This window comes from Tachypleus tridentatus, chromosome 12 (genome assembly GCF_004210375.1).
Source record: "Tachypleus tridentatus isolate NWPU-2018 chromosome 12, ASM421037v1, whole genome shotgun sequence".
NCBI classification, from domain to species: domain Eukaryota; kingdom Metazoa; phylum Arthropoda; class Merostomata; order Xiphosura; family Limulidae; genus Tachypleus; species Tachypleus tridentatus.
In genome coordinates this window covers 110,822,117-110,844,102 of record NC_134836.1, presented here as the reverse complement: position 1 = coordinate 110,844,102, position 21,986 = coordinate 110,822,117, and the positions used below count along the sequence as shown (strand labels likewise).

The following is a 21,986-nucleotide window of genomic DNA, read 5'->3' as shown; positions in this document are numbered from 1 at the left end:
AAAACCATTAAATCACTCAAATATGATTTTAAAACATAAATTATACATAGTCAACTAAAATATAAAATTAGATTTAAGTACAGTTCAACTGTCTCTAACTATAGTATTTTGAAGTAACAAACCACTGTAAGTGCTGTAGACAATAGTACTGCAGGCTGTTACTTCTAGTTTAGAACAAAAACTGTTCACCAATTTCATAATAACTGTTGGTGGAGTGGAGTGTAAACTGAGCTCTTTATAACAGCTTTGTACACTTGTATTAACTAATTACTTGTACATCATAAATTTGTTTCCAGTGTATAGAAGATTGGCATAGCACCCATAAAAGGCTGTAAAAATCTATTTCTGTCAATGCATACAACTGTCAAGATGCCAATGTGTTTTTACATGTCCTTTTAAGACATACGATATATGCAGTCTTAGAACTGAATCCACTGCAAGCTTATGTGTTTAGTCAGTTTCTGTTAAATTGGAGATTTTTTTTTATATAATTTGGATCATGTGACAAGCAAACTATGTGAGCAAAATATTTATTTTAAATGTTTCTGTTGTAACAAAGAATTAAAACTTGGATAACATAAACATTAAATTATATACTATAATGTTAATTTCATTCACATGCATGGATTGTAAAGATGTTAAATTAAATTTTGTACATAATTCAGTAATTTGCATATAAATTAATTTTAAAATGCTGCTGTTCTGATCAGATAAACAGATATGGCTTTCAGTGTTATTTTGTTTATCAACACTACTCATCATTGAGTTTCTGATGTGAGTACTTAAGACTATGTCATTTAAATGCTTCTGTGTGCATTTTAATCTGGAATTTTTTTGCCTGTTGGCTTCAGTCAAGAACACTTTTTATATATCTGGGAACCAAATATATACACGAGATTTACATTCATTGTCAGTGACAGCCCTCAATGTATTTATGGCATTTGTACTTTTGATTATAAATGTCGCATACATGTTTGTAATTGATACATTTTTTGTTGACTTTGCTCTCTTGAACTTCGAGGAATCCAGTTATATGTCTTATCACAGCTGTAAGTGAGAGTGACTTATTTTGTCACGTAATTCTTGGAATTGTGATTTCTTCATGAAGTTATTTGCTTTTATTCTCTTTTTTTATATTTTTTCTGTTGACTAATTCACTGGACTTTTCTACAGGCTTTAAAAGAATTTCAAAGTAATTGTTAATCAGATTGTTTACTTCTGCTATAATTATTTTGGTGAACTTTGTATTTGGTCATTCTAATTTGCTTGAGAAACATCTCTAGAATACTTTAGAATCCTCTTTTCTTAGTCTTGCCTGAAACATCAGTCTAGTCTAGTTATCTGAATGGTAAATGGTGAACAAGTTTTTGTATTTGTCTAGTTCATCCCATAGTTCTGATGCTCGTGAACTGTCATAGTTAGTAACCTGTATGGTCACTTTAGTCTGATTGTTAATTGAGAACTTTTTATTAACTACTAGATACTAGTTACTCATTACTTTTTATCCTGTGTTTTGACTAATAATCTGCTTCCATATTCTTGGAAATGTCACAGAACTATTTATTTAGTGGTCGTGGCTGAAAATCAATCATTAGTCTTCTTGATGCAGAGACTGGTTGATATATATACAGTAGTTTTAATATTCAGTGACCATCATGGAGGTCTGTTTTCTTTTTTTAACTCAAGGGAGTTTCATGTTTGTATTATGTGAATTTTGTTGCATATTGCTTTTTCTTTGTATTAGAGGATGATCTTGTGTGTGTCTCATGTTAATAGGCTGGCTTTTATTGGTCAGTAGCCATTGTTAGGGAAGGTTGTATAAAGATTTACTTGTACAGGTCTCATGCTTTTCTAGGTACAAGGAAGCACTGTGCTGGTATATGGAATCCTCTCTTACTTCACAAAAGAAATATTGTTTTTATAAACACCTAAAGTTAAAAAAGGACAAAAACAGTTACATTATTTAACTAGTGTTTCAAGCAACTGTCCTTCGTTAGGTTTGATATTGTTTAAGGTTATTTAATTTTCTCAAGTTTCAACATAACTGTTCATTGTTATTTGTGAATCTTTTCCACTTTTAGAAAGAAATTAAGGATGTTTATTGGATAGCACTGTTAACATCTATAACAGTATGATATCATTCTCAGTCCTAGAATTAATGACCTTTGTGCATCTCTTTAAAAAATTTCAAAACAACTTTGTAATTTATTTTTATTTTTTTATTAATATTACCTGTATTTTAATTCATTTTTCTATTTCCTGTATATTAGTATTGTTTCCTATATATTAATATCACCTATATTTTAATTCATTTTGCTATTTCATGTATATTAGTATTGTTTCCTATATATTAATATCACCTATATTTTTATTTATTTTTCTATTTACCGTATATTAGTATTGTTTCCTATATATTAATATTAATATCATCTGTATTTTTATTCATTTTTCTATTTCTCGTATATTAGTATTATTTCCTATATATTAATATCACCTATATTTTTATTCATTTTCCTATTTCCCGTATATAAGTATTGTTTCCTATATATTTCTTTACATTATCATTTTCTGTAATTTCCGTTCCTTTTTATTTTTTTATTTTTCTGTTCTGTGAAAACTGTTTTAACATCTTTTTAACTGTTGTCACTGCCATCTTTCATGTAATGCACACATTTTTTTATGTACATCTACCCATGACAGGAATGTCTTCTGTTATTATTGACATAAATGACATCAACATCTGTACTTGTAATGTGCCCTACTAATCATTGCTCTTTATTATCCTAAAAAAGAATTGTCAATCTACTTAAAATATTTTATGTCACCTTTATTGGGTTATATGTAGTACTGATAAAGATTTAAGCACTCATTCAGTTTTACATGTACATAAACAGTCAAAGGATTGTTAGGCTAGTTTAGCCTGCTTGAAATGAATAGTGTATTTTGTTCAGTTTAAATTCTTGCTCTTGCTCAGTATGTTAGTTATTGCTATTTCTTTTACAAAAGTTTAGTAATGCATTTGAAAGCCACCCTGTGTAACATTGAATAGATTCAAAATTGTTTTTGGTATCTGAATAGACCCATTCACCTAAAAGTTCCATCAGTCAATAGAAATACAGAGATAAAAGTTACAGTTTTGTATATCACCTTTTGAGTATATGTATAAAGATTGGCTCTGCTTACTGTTAATAGGAAGATTTTGAATTTTTCATGAAACATTAAGTTATGAAGTACTTTATAAAAATGATAAACGTAGCATGAGATAGACTTACAAATTGAAATAACTTTATTTTAACTGAACATTTTAGTAAACTGAAAACATTGAAGATCTACATGTTGCATTCTTTGGAAATAAGAAGCTTTATGGCTGTCAGGTATTTACAGTGTTAAAGATTATAATGTGTGTGGTAGAAGGAACACTCTAAATGTCCCTCTGGTGTTAATATATATAATAAACAGTTTGTGTCATGCTTCTTTGTTTTAATAGTAATGGTCTACAATTTATATCATTGTTTTGTAACAAAACTACCAATTAATATTGTTAGGTCAACCATGGTATTTATGTTGTGAATGTTTAATATACATATTGGTTTGTTTTTTATTGTTAAATTTGGTGATACAACAAAACAATTTAATTCAGAAATTATTTAGATTTAGAATTGATATTTTGTCTTTATTGAGCTCAGAGTAAGTTATTGCACAGTACATTTTTAAGCTTAATTATAAAACAAATAATACCCTAGGCTCACTTATTGCACCACAATAAGTTAAATAGCATTTTATTTCTATTTTTTTCAGTTGTTTATTAACATTGAGGTATAGACAAAAGTAAGATAAAAGTTACCAATGGTTTCAATGGAGTAGCATTTCAACTAAGCCTTTGTTACAATAACGTTTTACACCCAATGCTTATATTTAGGCCATTAAATATGCCTTCTATTACCAATGTTAAGATCAGATGATAGCTAGTTGTGTCTGAGTGTGAATGTGTAGTATTTAAAGTACGTAATTCCCTCTAGTCTTACACTGTTAAATTAGGGATAGCTAGCTGACTTCCGTCTTGTTTTAGACTTCTAAATTAGGGATGTCTAGTGCAGATAGCCCTCGTGTAGCATTGCATGAAATTCAAACACAAACAAACAAACATAATTAAAGATATATTAACTGTGGAAACTCTACTATGTAAAATAGTTATATATATTTTTGAATATCACATCTTCCAGTTATTTTAGTTTAGTCACAGAGTCCATCAGTCTCCTTTCACTAAAACTGATTTCTTATTATTACTTTCTGACTTATGGTGTACAATTCCTTTTTCTTGTAATTTTTGTTAGTTAATATACGTATAGCAGTTTACTTTATTTTGGTGCACTGGAATTTATCTTGCAGAATATTTGTAGTTATATTTTCCAATAGCTTCTAGATCTTTTCATGACATGGGACTGGTCAACCTACTTTCATGACTATGGACAAGAAAATAGCAAGTATTTAAGGGTAAACCCACAAGTTGCTGTAGTTCTGCTTAAAAAGTAAGTGGAACATAAAAGTAAATCAAAGTTAATTTTAAATGTCACTATATACTGCTTTATTATAAATTGTTAGTCTTTCCAATAATTATTATGCATCTTTTGATTTTTAAAAAAGGAAAAAGAAAACGTATAGTCACCTGAAAAGTTGTATGTTTAGTTACCTAGTCATATGTTGTCCTTAAGATACCTGATACTATTGGTGAAAGTTGTATGTTTAGTTACCTAGTTATATGTTGTCCTTAAGATACCTGATACTATTGATGAAAGTTGTGTTTAGTTACCTAGTCATATGTTGTCCTTAAGAAACCTGATACTATTGATGAAAGTTGTGTTTAGGTACCTAGTCATATGTTGTCCTTAAGATACCTGATACTATTGATGAAAGTTGTATGTTTAGTTACCTAGTCATATGTTGTCCTTAAGAAACCTGATACTATTGATGAAAGTTGTATGTTTAGTTACCTAGTCATATGTTGTCCTTAAGAAACCTGATACTGTTGATGAAAGTTGTATGTTTAGTTACCTAGTTATATGTTGTCCTTAAGATACATGTTACCATTGATGAAAGTTGTATGTTTAGTTACCTAGTCATATGTTGTCCTTAAGAAACCTGATACTGTTGATGAAAGTTGTATGTTTAGTTACCTCGTCATATGTTGCCCTTAAGAAACCTGATACTATTGATGAAAGTTGTATGTTTAGTTACCTAGTTATATGTTGTCCTTAAGAAACCTGATACTATTGATGAAAGTTGAATGTTTAGTTACCTAGTTATATGTTGTCCTTAAGATACCTGATACCATTGATGAAAGTTGTATGTTCAGTTACCTAGTCATATGTTGCCCTTAAAAAACCTGATACTATTGATGAAAGTTGTATGTTTAGTTACCTAGTCATATGTTGTCCTTAAGATACCTGATACTATTGATGAAAGTTGTATGTTTAGTTACCTAGTCATATGTTGCCCTTAAGAAACCTGATACTATTGATGTCTTACCCCAAGACAAGTCCTGCAAGATGTCAAGTTTCATTTTTTAAATTAAAATTTAAGTCTTATTTAGTTTCTCAACGAGCCTTTGACAGGTGTAAATATAAATCTAGAAAGAATGACGGTAAGATGATAAATAGTTGTAGACTGTGAATAAAGTAATGTTTTATTTTTTCTTTCTTTAATGTTAGTTTATTTTTAGTATTGGTTAAATTGTTTGATATATATACATATTTGTTTATGAGGATTATTTTGCATTGTTATCTTAAGATATGTGTTCAGAACAAAACTAAACCTTCTAAGCTAGCTGAATCTTGTGTTTGGGATTATAGCAAAAATTTTGCTTGCATAGAGGTACCATGACAGATGGATCAATACGTTCTAATCATCATAAGTATGGTGGTATGTTAGACGTATATAATATTCATTACTTGTTTAATTTTTATTTGAACTATATAGGTATTTTGTTTTGATCAGAAGTTGGAAACAGTTGTAGATTTTATTACCAAAAAGTTTCTCTCCGTAGATGTTTTTTATCACAGTAATATATTAGACATAACTTGAGAATTCTCTGTATTAATACCATAATTATTAATGAATCAGTTTTAACTGTCAAGAGTTTAATAATAGTTGAATGTCTGTTGTGTAGTCAGTTAATCATACATGCATACAATTTGCACATATTCACAAGATGATAGGTTCCAATGCTTCAAATTAAATAAACGTTCTTAGATTTTCATCTCCACGTGTTGTGACAGCAATAAAACATTGAATACAAAGTAGATAAATATTATCAATATATTATTTTTCTAAGGTAGATAGATATAAAATTTTAAATTTATGGTATGTTTATAACTAAAATTCTATTTTACATTTTGAAGTTAATAATCATGAATGTGTTAGTTAATTTAAGCCATAATTAGTTTCATTTAATAGAAAACCACTTAAATTCAGAAAGTGTGTTTATTCATATATTTAACAGTGCTTACCACAAATTTACACAATTAATTGATACTTTCTTGCATATAAATACGATAGTTTTCCTTAACCTTTTTTTTATGATAACTAGGTGTCTGGGATTTTTATAATGAAAGAACACCTCATATCTCTTAAAGCATGTCTTGTTAGTTGGTATAACTAAGAATAGGAATATCATGAAGTATATATTTTGTATAGGTTGATCTGTAAGTAATTTTGAAAATTTTATATTTAAGGTTGTTCTATGTGTAAGCTTCTTTATAATAGAAGTTATATATGGTTTTAACTATCAGTTTTGAGTTGTACTTATGAGATAAAATTCATGTTTTTTGTTTATGTGTTGAAATATCATTAAGTCATTCAATCAAAGTAATTTTTAGAAACATGTAAAGCATATAAGTGTTTGAGTCACAGTAATTATATGTGTTTAGAAGTTACACTGTGCACAAAAGAAGCTTCTCCACCACAATAAAAATACAACTGTTCATGAGTAGTTTGTTGATCCTGATTGTTGAATATTACTGATCACCTCTAGTTTTTCAGTTATGTTAGGTTTATTCTAAATATTCTTATATATTGTGAAAATAACTCTCTCTGATAACTTTATTTATTTATTGAAAATTGCATTTAAGAATGTTCAAAAACAATATGTAATTATATACTGAAAATACACTTAAGCTATGTTTAAAACTTTGATCATGGTATTATTATTTATTTCTTTTTACAAAATACCTGACTGACTTGTTGCATCTTTTATGTATGTTTTTAGTTTCATGCTATAAGAATCAACAGTAATCTTCCATCATCACAGGATTCCACTGTCTTTCTTGATGTTACTGTTCTATTACAGACATATCTTAAGGGAAGTGCTCACCAAGATTATTGCTCACTGCACCTGGATCTGCTTAATTAAAAGTGTGAGAAGTGTAACTTTAGTGACATCTTGGACCCAGTTCTCCTCTAGTTCTCAGGGATATCATAAATCGTCACAACATAGTTTTCATCTCTGTAAATTCCTAAGAAAATTTTAACAACCAGTTTGAGTGATTTCCCCACAGTAAGTTCTTTCTAACTGAGTAATGTTTCAAAATCACCATTCATCAGCACTTCCCAAATGTGTGGCCCAACAAAGATGCCACCTTTTAGTTTTTACTTCACTAACTTTTTGAAACTTATAAGATAGATGGAATGAGGGAAGAAACATATCTTGATGATTCACTGAAAGTTGGAACTCAACTTTCTGTTTTCCTACAATGTAATTCTCTCTCACTGGCCATTCCTTCTTTTTGAAATGAATTTTATGATATTGGCTATCCCAGACAGACAAAAAGCTACAGTGTTTGGTATACTCACTTTATAGACTTAGCAGTAGTGGATATTTGATTGCTTCAGGTATAAGCTGCATGTTCTATTATGTTCACAGCATTAATAACAGGAACCAATGGCTTAGTGTTCTCATTATGTAAAAGCACAGTTTTCACACTAACTTTAGATGAATTGGTAAAATGTTTTCTTTCTTGAGAGTATATTCAGTACTTGATTCTGCAATTAGTGTATCAACATTTGTACAGAAACACAAAGTATTTCCAAGAATATGGAAGCAGATTATTAGTCAAAACACAGGATAAAAAGTAATGAGTAACTAGTATCTAGTAGTTAATAAAAAGTTCTCAATTAACAATCAGACTAAAGTGACCATACAGGTTACTAACTATGACAGTTCACGAGCATCAGAACTATGGGATGAACTAGACAAATACAAAAACTTGTTCACCATTTACCATTCAGATAACTAGACTAGACTGATGTTTCAGGCAAGACTAAGAAAAGAGGATTCTAAAGTATTCTAGAGATGTTTCTCAAGCAAATTAGAATGACCAAATACAAAGTTCACCAAAATAATTATAGCAGAAGTAAACAATCTGATTAACAATTACTTTGAAATTCTTTTAAAGCCTGTAGAAAAGTCCAGTGAATTAGTCAACAGAAAAAAATATAAAAAAAGAGAATAAAAGCAAATAACTTCATGAAGAAATCACAATTCCAAGAATTACGTGACAAAATAAGTCACTCTCACTTACAGCTGTGATAAGACATATAACTGGATTCCTCGAAGTTCAAGAGAGCAAAGTCAACAAAAAATGTATCAATTACAAACATGTATGCGACATTTATAATCAAAAGTACAAATGCCATAAATACATTGAGGGCTGTCACTGACAATGAATGTAAATCTCGTGTATATATTTGGTTCCCAGATATATAAAAAGTGTTCTTGACTGAAGCCAACAGGCAAAAAAATTCCAGATTAAAATGCACACAGAAGCATTTAAATGACATAGTCTTAAGTACTCACATCAGAAACTCAATGATGAGTAGTGTTGATAAACAAAATAACACTGAAAGCCATATCTGTTTATCTGATCAGAACAGCAGCATTTTAAAATTAATTTATATGCAAATTACTGAATTATGTACAAAATTTAATTTAACATCTTTACAATCCATGCATGTGAATGAAATTAACATTATAGTATATAATTTAATGTTTATGTTATCCAAGTTTTAATTCTTTGTTACAACAGAAACATTTAAAATAAATATTTTGCTCACATAGTTTGCTTGTCACATGATCCAAATTATATAAAAAAAAAATCTCCAATTTAACAGAAACTGACTAAACACATAAGCTTGCAGTGGATTCAGTTCTAAGACTGCATATATCGTATGTCTTAAAAGGACATGTAAAAACACATTGGCATCTTGACAGTTGTATGCATTGACAGAAATAGATTTTTACAGCCTTTTATGGGTGCTATGCCAATCTTCTATACACTGGAAACAAATTTATGATGTACAAGTAATTAGTTAATACAAGTGTACAAAGCTGTTATAAAGAGCTCAGTTTACACTCCACTCCACCAACAGTTATTATGAAATTGGTGAACAGTTTTTGTTCTAAACTAGAAGTAACAGCCTGCAGTACTATTGTCTACAGCACTTACAGTGGTTTGTTACTTCAAAATACTATAGTTAGAGACAGTTGAACTGTACTTAAATCTAATTTTTATATTTTAGTTGACTATGTATAATTTATGTTTTAAAAATCATATTTGAGTGATTTAATGGTTTTCATAAGCTTAACTTGTTACATGGATTGTGAAAGCTTTATAAACAAGATGGTATCCATAACAGCCATCCTGTTTTTGCAACACACCTATGTGGGGAATTTGTCAAAATAACATCTTCATAAAAGGCCTATTGGTATCAGTTAACATATCAGAATAAATAGTGACAAAGAATTTTAAAGGAGAGTTAAAAATAAACTATAAACGAAAAGATAAAGACGTTAAATTACGAATATGTGAAAAAGATGACTATACTAATAAATTTCTATAAAGATGTAAAAGGTATGTACACATTTTTATTTGTTAATTTGAAAAACATCTCCCTGCACTCTCTGTTGATGATGATAAATAGAGTTAGTAATACAGTGCATAAAAGAGAAAATAAAGTACAAACATTTACCTTAAAAAACAACAACTGATGTTCATTTATGAGGTTCTAGAGGTTATGCAAATGAAATATAAAAACTGTAAGGTAAAAAGTATTCTTTATATAAAAATTACTCTGCATGTGAACTACTCAGAGTCCAAGTGTAAATAACTACATTAAATAATGAATTTTTATTAGAAAAATCCAAAAAATATTTACAAAATAAAACTTTTGCTGAAACTACTTACTTTAATGAAAGTTTGTTATCAAGTTTTAAGGAAATATTTTCATTAACTAGTTTCATTTTTGAAAGGCATTTCATGAGAGTTGCATACTTTTCTTCCTATGAGCATATATCATTCTTCAAGGTTTAATGTCTTCCATAATGTAACTGTTAATTACATATCTATATACATAATGTATGCCTATGTTACATACGTATACAATATTAATGACTATTCTACAGCAACCACATAAAATGTATTTAGTCCAAAAGCAATGTTTACATTACTTGTAATATCTTTTAATATGAACTTAAATAGTAGACTTTTGTAAAGGCTTACTAACCTGCCTAAGATCAGCAAAGCACATCTGGAGTGCACCTTCTTCAAACCCTCTAACAGGTTCTGAATTAGCAAACACTATTGAAGACGAAAAAGAACTCAGTTTAGTTTATATCCATTAGTAAATAATTATTATCTGTATTTGTTTTGAAGGCCTTAACATAAAATATTTGGATTGCCAACACAATTCAGTTTTATTGAAGTATAAAATGCTGTTTCATTTTTGTCTTTGATCTGCTTAAATATAGTCTAGAAAGCCAACCTCCAAATGCAGTGGAGATTATGTGAAAAGTTTATCAAAATGTGTGGAATAAGATTGACCTCATTTTGTAGAAACTTACTACAATGAAAGAAGTATTTTCATAATAATGCATTATTATGGCCATCAAAACTGAACATGATTTACAATGAAATAGTTCCAAGAGCAGCAGGAAGCCTGAAAATTGTTCTTAAAAGATAAATTAACCCTTAAACAAATAATACTGTGTAAAAGTATTAAGTATTCTGATTATTTACACAACTGAAAAATAAATAAGAACAAAACTACAATAAGAATTTCATTAATTAATCAACAACAAAAAATAAATCTCTTCACAGAAAACTAAATTTCATTAAAAAAATACAATTCCTAATTGACCTAAAACTTTAAGAAGTTAATTATTCTTGGGTATCTTTGAAATTAGATTTTGATAAAAATGGTTTTATGTTTCAGATGTGGTTTAAATAAACAGTTTCAATTTTAAGGTAATAACATTAAAGTGTGATGGTCCATAAGGTACAAATTTTCCAAACTCTTAAAATTTCTTGATTTGCATATACTGTGTTAACCTTATTTTCCCACATGTTAAAAGCTTTAAAAAATAACAACAAAAGCACTTTCAATTTTGTCCATAAATCATCCATAAAAAGATCATAGCATGATGTGTTTGCTAAATGACCAAATTCCATCTTCAGTCATTGTCTAATTCAACAGAAATTCCTTTGTTGTAATATACGGAAAATAGTCAAGTAAGGAAACTGTTATTGTATTAAAGTCTATCTTTATGCTATGCTGTTTGTGTCCCAGGAACCACAGTACTTACATTATACATCCATTGTACCTCACTAGTATAACAACTGAATAACACAAGCAAAACCAGGTTAATATATGTGATTCATCCTCACTATCAAGCTGAATTCAGAAAAAGTACACCTTACTTTAAGAGATGGGACTAAATATTTGTCCACAGAAAACCATCCTTTCCTTTTCACCACTGGCTTACATTATACACTATATCTTATTAGTATGATAAAGATGACTTAAAACTGTAAAATGTTCAAAGTTGCATCACCTACTTCAATCTTTTTTATCTACCTTTGTATTAAACTCACTGACTCTTTAATATTTTGGGATCTTCTAGAAATTTTTCCCTCCATCCAGGATCTTTTTTGGCCTCCAAATTAACAAGTTAGGACTGAGAGATGCCTTGGGTCTCTTTTACAACTGGATGATACATCCATATCGAGGCTTACAATATAAAATTGGATATAAGGAGCCTTGTTAATTTGGAGGCCAAGAAAATATACTGAAGAGAGGGAAAAATTTCTAGATGATCCCAATTTTCATGAAAATATAGGTGATTTTCAACAAAATAAGATATTAACCATGGCAACAGTGAAAGTTATGTTTCCTATACTGAAAATGTATTTCATGTAACTAGTCTCATTTAGTGCTGCCCTCTATGTGACAAAAAGGAAGAAAACATGCCACAAGCCTTTTCCTCCCATCCTTTGGAAATCACTCATTTTAATGTCTCTCATGCAAATTATCATGGATAATCCTCCTCAAAGGAAAGTGCTATACACTCATTATACGTGCAACTTCCTCTATTCAGTTCTATCAAATTACTGTTTTGAGTTTTAGTGGAGAATTGAAGCACTCATTTTGAGTGGAGAGGAAGTACATTTTATGTATAGAAAAACTAACTTCTAAAATGGTACATCAGCTGTGCTTATATAATCAGATAGAATCACACACTGAATTGGTGCAAGGGAAGAAAAGAAGCACCCTTTGGAAGAGTACAAAGGACACACCTTGAGTCTAAAGAATTAGACTAGAGGGAAGGCAGCTAGTCATCACCACCCACCGTCAACTCTTGGGGTACTCTTTTACCAACGAAAAGTGGGATTGACCGCATATTATAACGCCACCACGGCTGGGAGTGCGAGCATGTGTGGCGCGACGCGGGCGCGAACCCGAGATCCTCAGATTACGAAGCGCACACCTTACCGCGCTAGGCCATGCCAGGTCCTTTGTATTGTTACTTGTAAAAGAGTCACGTTTAGATATAACTGTAATATTAATATATTAATTTGTTTTCTTTTTGTACGATTTTGTAAATAATATGACTTGTATTTTGTGCGCATTTATTTTAATTCTCCACTTACTGCAGTTAAAATTCTATACTGTTTAGTAGTGGCCATTTCTTGCTGTTATATGTTTTTCGGCACTCTTCCAGACTGCAACATCACATGTGAATTGCAAGATAAAAGTGTGGTTTGAGTCTTTCAGAGGCTTGTTTTTAAGTTATGTAATTTACCTGCCAGGCGAGTTGTTTGAACTATTTTCACAACAATAACTGTGATTATTTAGCAAGTATTATTGTGAAACAACAATACCTTATTTTGAAATAAAATAACGTAAACATTAGGTTTTTTCACACATTTTTGAATTTGTATATTTTAAATTCAAATCAAAGCTGTTTAAAAATGGAATTGTGGTTTCTGTAGCCTCATCATAAATTTCACACCTTTTAGTTTCTGTATTTTGTCAGCTTTTGGTGTTTAATCCGTAACTTTTATCAGTTTTAGTGTTTAATCCGCAACCCGTAACTTTTATGATATATTGTTCGTGGTGTTTCTTTGTTGCCTCTAAGCATGTTGGGAAACAACAATATCTTATTTTGTAATAAAAATAACGTAAACATTAGATGTTTTTTTCACACATTTTTGAATTTGTATATTTTATATTCATATCAAAGCTGTTTAAAATGGAATTGTGGTTTCTGTAGCCTCATCATAAATTTCACACCTTTTAGTTTCTGTACTTTGTCAGCTTTTAGCGTTTATTCCGTAACTCCGTAACTTTATCAGCTTTTAGTGGTTAATCGGTAACTCCGTAACTTATATGACATATTGTTTGTGGTTCTTACGTCATTACAATATTTATTATAATATAACAATGAAACAGTATCTTAGCAACGCAGATAATTAGGAGACATTTTGTAAAACGTTTAACATACTACTGCAAGGAAACTTTAAGATTTTGAGATGGTGAAGTTCTTTTTCAAAACATTGCTTTTTATGGCATTATATGCTGTAACAATAGCAGTGCCTGGGCACATAAAACTTAAACCCGAAAATATTATACTTGGCGCCCCACAGCTTATTCCATGTGTCCCTGACAACTATAAGATCAAATGTTATACCTTTGATGTTTTCAGGTATTATTGGTTTGGCCCATACGGTGTAATAGAAACAGATGACGAGAAAATTCGCATAAACAAAGCCACGGGTGATTTGATGATTGATAAATTTGATATTTCTGATGCCGGTACTTATAAGTGCATTATTGAATACTCAAGAAACTGGGAGATAAAAGCACACAAACCAATTTCCATCACTCATTTCTTGGAAGGTAAATGCCTATAAGAATCGATTTTGGTAGTGTTTAGAAGTTAAAAAAAACACACTTTATATTATGAATCGGATTCCATCCATTTTTACTACAATTTATGTAAAGTGTTATAAGTTCGATATATATTTAATGATTGTACATTAATTTTCCAAAATCCATGAAATTACCTTTCCAACTACCCACATACAGCTCACCGCCATTGTTTCCGCGTTAAACCTGAGGTGTTAAAACGTTGAAAATCAAACTTGTCTGGATATAAATTTATCATTACGAAATAATTTTTGGTTTATTATTATTATATACAATAACTAAATACATATATATATAGATGAATAAATGTAATCAATAGCATTACACAATTAATGAAATTAGACATTCCGTGAAGTCAGAAAACGAGATAACCTTATGTTAGAAATTAGAAAGGTTTTGTTGTTTTCTTTACAAGTCATAGAACAAATAATTTAAAAAATAAAAAGTGTTGAATGATTTCTTTAATCGTCTGTGAAAATATTGAAATTATAAAGTGCTACAGTGTTATAGCAGAAAAATGTTTCTTTTGTTACAAACACACAGTAAGTTCTGGTATTCAGAGACATTGTTTAGCCACTTTTCACATCCAAGCGATGAAACAATACATTCTTATCATTTGAAATAAGAAAGTTTGAAGAGCTTATTTGATTAACTATATCTGTTACTGAGCATATCTTTAATTCTGATCTGGGTAGACATCTTCATTTGTTGGAAGTTAATATTAAACACGTCACATATTAATGAAAAAAAAATTCAAGAATAAATACAGCACTGCATGTTGTTTATTCGTTATTCCGTAAAGCAGAAAACACGCATGATTTCGAAAATAATTTTAATTTTTTTAGTTTATGTTCTCTTTCACGCTTCACTTTATTGTTCTGTCAGTCATGTTGTATATATTTTTAATTACGATTGTTTGTTTTTGAATTCCGCGGAAAACTTCACAAGGCTATCTGCGCTAGCCGTCCCTAAGTTAGCAGTGCAAGACGAGAGGGAAGGCAGCTAGTCATCACCACACACCGCCAACTCTTGGGCTACTCTTTTAGCAACGAATAGTAGGATTGACCGTCACGTTATAGCACGGCTGAAAGGGCGAGCACGTTTGATGTGATAGGGATTCGAACATGCGACCCTCAGATTACGAGTCGAATGCCTTTACACATCTGGCCATGCCGGGCCTTTAATTACCAAAATTTGCGTTTTTCATATAGCAAAGCTTCAAAGAGATATCCGCTGTACCTACCGAGGGGAAATCGAACCCTCAACTTTAGCATTGTAAATCCTTATTTATTATTAATTATGAAAATACATTGATTTGAAACTTCCTGTGACTTACGATACAGTAGATAAAGAACAAGATAAGCCATCAACTATATTTGTTAGATTTTGTTTATACCTTACAGGATTTCCAGTGTATGAGCTTTCACGAAGAAAAGTAGTTAATAATTTGTTATGAGCCTAAAGTGTCATATCAGGTCAAAAATTCCCCTAGTGGCCCAGCAAAATGTCTGCGTGCTTCCAATGCTAGAAACCGGGTTTCGATATCCGTGATGGGCAGAGCATAGATAGCGCATGATGTAGTGTTATGCTAAATTCCAAACAAATAGTGCAAAATATTATTTATTATGTCAACAATACTTGAACTACAAAAAATATTATACTTTATTTTAGCATGCGTACAACCTAATGAAAACCACCAATGTCCTGAAGGATTCACACTGAGAAATAACCTGTGTTGTAAGTTGTGCTTTCCTTTAAAGCGTTTATATGTGTGATCAGTATTTGTGAATTCTAGTTTTTAAATAAATCGAAAAAGGAAAAAATGTTTTGAACAAAGTAAGCAGTAAATTAGTTATTATATACTTCATCCATTATTTTGTTTTTAATTGTTAACATTGTTTATATTTCAAACTTTTTTCTCAGATCCAAGTCAAACAGAAACGGAGGAAGAAACATACGTTCCTTCTCCAAAGAAAAGTAAGTTATGCTACATATAAAATTACGTAAAACGTACCTTTAACGTGAGACAATATGTGTGGAAAGGATGGTGACAAAATGTCGTGATGTAAAAATATTACTGTGGCGATGTTTGTATTGACGCGTGTTGTTCTTTCTTCCCATTAAATTTCTTCAATCCCTTATTCATGAAGGTAAAAAATGTAGTAATGTGTGAAGACCCGATCTCTTATAATATTCCAGTACATTGTGGACATTATTTTCTATTCTAAATAATAAATCTCTTACCATTTCACCACTCATAGCAACTTAGGTAAAACATGATTCACCAAACCAAGTCTATCATTCCCACTAATTCACTGTTCACAGTTTGAGCTTTTCTGTTGTCTGAAGTAAGTTTTTTGGATCAGTAATTGTATGTCAAAAGTATTTTCCTCCTCCTAGTATTGTTGTATTATTTAAACCTTGACTATTTTAGAAAAACTTGTTGTCTAGAGCAGAGTTTTAGATTTGTTTACAACAAAACAACCGTCCATGCACTTTCGCTTCGAATTGTTACCGATAGTTTCCAATATATTCTCTTTCGTTTGTAGTTCATTTACACACTAATTACAGATTTCTTTGAATAGAGAAACATATAAACAATATTCAGTTTACAAATTGCTAGTAAGTCAGTGTCAACAATCATACATCCTTGGAAGTCTGAGAACTCGTCACTTTTGCATTGTTACGAATATATATATATGCTGTAATGGTGGTCAGTCATGTGACAATTGCACAAAACTAACTTTCTTTTTAACTTGTATTTTTCCATTTCAGCACCATCCATGTTAGAATATCCGATTCCATTGGTAACTGTTGCAGTAGGAGTACCACTATTGTTCATTTCTTTAAGGCAAGAACAAAACAGTATTTTTTTATGTTTTGTTGAATAGATCTTAATATAATTTCTATGTTATTAATAGTTGAACCATGTGTGTATATACTTAATAATGAATTTATAGGGGCTGAGAAATAAAAAAAAAAGTTAGTTACTTTATTTTAATTAGAATGATAAATAATCAAAGGGTTACAAACGCTTGCATTAATAAGAAATATGTAAGGAGAAATTAGCATCATTAGTTTACAAAAAAGTGTATTTTAAGTGTGGAAATTCACTTAAAGCTTAAATTGTGGATCACTTTTTACAATATTACAAGTTCTTCTGATGAAAAACATTCCTTGTAAGTATGTTATTGTTCAACCTGTTTTTTATATGTAAATACCTCAAGGTATTGTGCGTGTCAGTAGAAATACTTGAAATTGAAACGTGAAAATATGGGTAACCTAAACTATTACAATTCGAGTACTTGAGATAAATATAAAAGGCATTTTCATTCAAAATAGTTCTTTAACTAATTAATGATTTCCAGTTTATTTCAATATGGTCTTAAAATTGAAATTTATCAGCAAGTATAATAATTATTAAATTATCCCTCTAAGCCATAACATTTTATTCCTGTTTACATTTGTTAACTTTATTTTAAAGAAATGCAGCAGGGGACTACTTGTCATCTCCACCGTGGGGAACTGAACCCGCCTATTTTAGTGTTATATGTTCATATACTTACTGACGTTCCACTGAGAGAGAACGTATCTGTGGCTGTCGTTGTTAAACATTATTATTTCTAGATTATAATTATATTCCATTTTTAATTGACATAACACTAATGTACAAATAACAGTCAAATTAAATCATCTATGTTATTTATTCGCGCTTTTTTTTGTAGTGTCATTATTTGGAAGTGTAATTGTTGTGGATGTGAAGCAGTAAAATCAGAGAACAGAGAAGACCATGCGAATAAAGATGACAGAACAAAAATTAAATATTCACTTGTACCACAAAAAGATGAAGATCAGTCTGTTATCAGAAACGAGAAGAGAAAATATAAAAGTGTAAAAGAGAAGAGGGCCAAAAAAGTTCCGAATTTTCATCTTCCTGAAGTAAGTATTGTGATAACGGGAAATGTCATCACATTTCATACCGAGTGTCTGGGACTTACAATGCTAGAAACCGGCTATCGATAGCTGTGGTGGGTAGAGCACAAATAGACGAAGATAACAAGAATGTAATGTACCTTCAGTCACATATGTTTACTTACTTTCTATACATTTTTATGCTGGTGTTCTGCGTGAAGTTTAGACACCGTTATGAATATAATATATTAAGGCTATAAACTTTACACTCTAATCTTCCACCTCATAAGAAACGTTTCAATTCAATGGTGCGGTATCGATTTTTAGAAGGAAATTGCAGTCGGTTTAAATGGATACTTGATAACAACTTCTCGAGACGTTGTGTGTAGATATATACATATAACACAGGTTTCTTCTTTATCATTGCAGCCATCTGAAAACATTTTCGAAATTGTTGTACTCTATTGAATCTGTTTATGAGTCATGTGTTTTCACAGCTATTGCGCTATTGACACAGTTACGGATGAATCTTAACTTGGTATAGGAATACAACAACTTTATGCCATGTCGCTTAGCAACAAAAGTATAACCTGAGATTCTTGTTAATCTATGTACTCAAAGTATAAAGTGAAATGTATGAACAACAAAATTGTAAAAATTACATATTTTTACTGTATTAACATTTGGGAAGATATATGAAAGATGCTTCTAATATGGCCATTTTAAAACGGTTCCACTTGGAAAGAAGCTATTTCAAATTATAGTTCTAAGCCCGCTACGGGGAAAGGAAGGCGTTTTATCAGTATTTTATCTCATGGTTTTCATTGATCTGGTCACATATAAGGGAGACAATTCTTCATGTCGTTAGATGACTTTTCATTAATTCTGAAGTTACGTAAATTCTGTCCAGTGGACTAGTACTTGTATAAAATAACATTTTCTTCATCACCATTCAAGCCGTCTCCAAACCTTTAATAAATGTTTATTCTATAGATTTGTACTGTATGACTCTGTTTATGAGTCATTACCTCGTAAAGTTGGGTTGTACTTATTCCATTTAATAGTAGAGAGACATATATATACGTATGATGTATAATGTGAGGACTTCCATCCTTCATATACTACAATTGCTAATTTAGTATTGTTTTGTTTGTTTTTTGAATTTCGCACAAAGCTACACGAGGGCTATCTGTGCTAGCCGTCTCTAATTTAACAGTGTAAGAGTAGAGGGAAGGCAGCTAGTCATCACCACCCACCGCCAACTCTTGGGCTACTCTATTACCAACGAAAAGTGGGATTCACCGCACATTATAACGCCCCCACGGCTGAAATGGCGAGCATGTTTGGCGCGACGGGGATGCGAACCCATGATCCTCAGATTACGAGTCGAACGCCTTAACAGGCTTGGCCATGCCGGGCCCAACCTTGTAAGAGTCATACATAGTGTGAGTCAATTATTGACGCCAAGTTACTCGATTATCGTGTTTGTATTCTTCTTGCGTTTTAGTTCAAATCGATATTGATGAATTTCGCAGCGCCATCTCGATGTTAAACTGCTTCCAAACAAATATTAAATATTCGAATTTTAAATACAGAGGCACCTATAGATTAAGGACATCTGGTGCAGCCCAGTAATAAGACCGAATACTTATAACTCTAATAGTCTGGTATTAATGCTCTTGGCGAGCAGACACAGATAGTCCGTTTTGAAGTTTTCTGATAAAAAAAACCAACAAGAACAACGTAGAGTGAAATTCTCGATAATTGCAGCAACTAAATTAAAATATACATCACGCAATTTATCATTCTCAAAAGTATAGTTGTTAGTACCAACGTTTTTTATTTCAATTTCTTTTTCATTTTGATTATTTTTGAAATTCTCAAATTTCTAATAACGCTTCTTAGTAATTGTTTACATTTTATTCTGTTTAGTGCTAGAAAAATATGATACTTTCTACAGAGTGTTTCCCCAAAGTAAAGTTGTAAATATTTCGATATGCATAAGATAAACATTTCCTTCCCTTTTTACTTATTAGAAATCAATTTATAGAGTCAATTAGTTTGCTCAAAATTTGGATATTTCAATAAAAGTGTTGTTCGAAAACGTATTTTAATTGATATCCACTAAATTGATATAGCCCAGTTATCGGTAGTTTCATTGTATTAACTTCCAAGAGGTAATTTCTATATAATGATAACTAACATCAACCTATCCTGATTCTTGTTATTTTTAGAGAGAAAGAAAGGCGAATGTTTTACCAACAGGAAGGACATCCAAAATAGTAATGTCTCAAATGAAATAACAAACATTATCACGAGTCTTGAAGGATCACATACAAAATATTTTATACCAATACAGCCTCATAAATATCAACCAATAATCTCATATATATCAGAAACTCTGTTAACTAAAAGGAAGGAGGTACCTTCACATTGTAGACGTAACAAAAAATTCAAGAAATATAAATCAAAGAGACCTCTTTACTTCAAAGAACTGCAAGATTTGTTTCACGAAAGGAAATCATCAGAGTCAGAGTGTTCCGACGACTAGAGTAGAAAGAAAAATTGAGAAAAGTAAGCCTCTGAAACATATTTAGATCCACAAGAATTTTTTGACAAGTGTTTAACCGAATTAGAAAGCCAGATGCAAGACAACAACAGAAGAACATCTATGATCGGACGATTTTCTTCACTAATAAGAGACAGTGGAACTCGATTTATGTTTTCTTGTCCCGAATTTTCACAAACTTCACATCGATAAAAAAATTAAAATAAAATCTATGTAAATAGAAAATAAAAGTTATAGAGTATTTAAAAATTGCCTGTTTTATCGCGTTAAAAATCCATGTTTGTTTCAAAGAAAATGATTATTTATTACAGAAGCTTTATAATTTATAACTTCACTGTAGACACACAAGTTGGGGAAAGAATGATTTGAAATTAGTAATTAATATTTTTGGATATACAAAACTGTTTAGTTTAAGAGTTATTATTCAATTTATTTGGTGAATTAATATTTAATGATTTAAAAAAGTGATTATTTAAGTTTGGTTGTATAACGTGGCAAACAAACAAACATTCCACATTATACAAACAAACTTAAATAATCACTTTCAACACTCTTGCTACGATTTTTGATAGCCCTCGAGTAGCTTTGTGCTAGCCGTCCATAATTTAGCAGTGTAAGACGAGAGGGAAGGCAGCTAGTCATCACCATCCACCGCCAACTCTTGGGTTATTCTTTTTACCAACGAATAGTGGTATTAAACGTAATATTATAACGCACCCACGGCTGAAAGGGCGAGCATGTTTGGTGCGACCGGGATTCGAACCCGCGACTCTCAGATTACGAGTCGTACGCCTTAATACGCTTGGCCATGCCAGCCCGCTTTACATGATATATTGATACTTAGAACAACGACAGCTGTAACGTTTCCCGAACTTTGTTCACTAGAAACTCTTGCCGTAAAATAAGTGACTTCTCTCTTAACGTTCATCAAATCATGTGCAATCTGTTAGTTGTCTTGTAGGGCAGGTATTCTTATATAGGTAAAACCAAGAATGATGTAACACTGATCATAAAATTCTGTTCATCTAACCACACGTAACCGTAGTTCTAGAATATTCAGCCAGTAAAATCATGGCAGAAAATAGTCGATATGTAACATATTTAATAAAACATAAGACTGGGTGACTTTGAAAGATTGCTTAAGATAAATTTATTTGCTTGTTATTTACAAGTGCAGATGGCGCTTGAAATTGACATCTTCTGAGAAGATTCTAATATTTCTTCACATATTCTACTATGCAGTGAT

General features: G+C 30.8%; 3 protein-coding genes and 1 long non-coding RNA gene across 37 annotated transcripts in view; 3 read left to right on the top strand and 1 right to left on the bottom strand.

Annotated features, from left to right (window-relative positions):
• LOC143235331 (exocyst complex component 6-like) overlaps positions 1-12,245 on the bottom strand; it is a 59,277-nt gene extending 47,032 nt beyond the window's left edge. For 8 of the 17 annotated variants that reach the window (XR_013019054.1, XR_013019055.1, XR_013019051.1 and 5 more), the window contains exons 1-2: positions 11,751-12,235; positions 10,558-10,631 (exon numbers count right to left, since the gene is read on the bottom strand). Coding sequence is in view for 8 of the 17 variants with exons in the window: in XM_076473399.1 (XP_076329514.1) it covers positions 10,558-10,631; position 11,751 (75 nt within the window). In the remaining 9 variants the exon portion in view is untranslated. Of the gene's footprint in view, positions 1-10,557; positions 10,632-11,635 lie in introns of all 17 variants that reach the window. The other 9 variants (XR_013019075.1, XR_013019062.1, XR_013019069.1 and 6 more) reach the window with 5 other exon arrangements.
• Positions 1-21,986, top strand: part of LOC143235329 (exocyst complex component 6-like) — a 189,465-nt gene that overhangs the window by 92,239 nt on the left and 75,240 nt on the right. The gene's annotated exons all lie outside the window — the stretch shown is intronic.
• Positions 1-21,986, top strand: part of LOC143235328 (exocyst complex component 6-like) — a 95,943-nt gene that overhangs the window by 3,011 nt on the left and 70,946 nt on the right. For 5 of the 18 annotated variants that reach the window (XM_076473380.1, XM_076473377.1, XM_076473376.1 and 2 more), the window contains exons 3-4: positions 4,417-4,529; positions 7,346-10,763. In XM_076473380.1, coding sequence (XP_076329495.1) covers positions 4,417-4,529; positions 7,346-7,526 — 294 coding nt within the window. In that variant the 3' untranslated portion in view covers positions 7,527-10,763. Of the gene's footprint in view, positions 1-3,308; positions 3,375-4,416; positions 4,530-7,264; positions 10,764-21,986 lie in introns of those variants that run through there. The other 13 variants (XR_013019041.1, XR_013019040.1, XR_013019048.1 and 10 more) reach the window with 8 other exon arrangements.
• Positions 9,766-17,166, top strand: LOC143235333 (uncharacterized). Its single transcript, XR_013019083.1, has 4 exons — positions 9,766-9,905; positions 15,931-15,996; positions 16,183-16,236; positions 17,035-17,166. It is a non-coding gene; the product is annotated as an uncharacterized LOC143235333 (long non-coding RNA).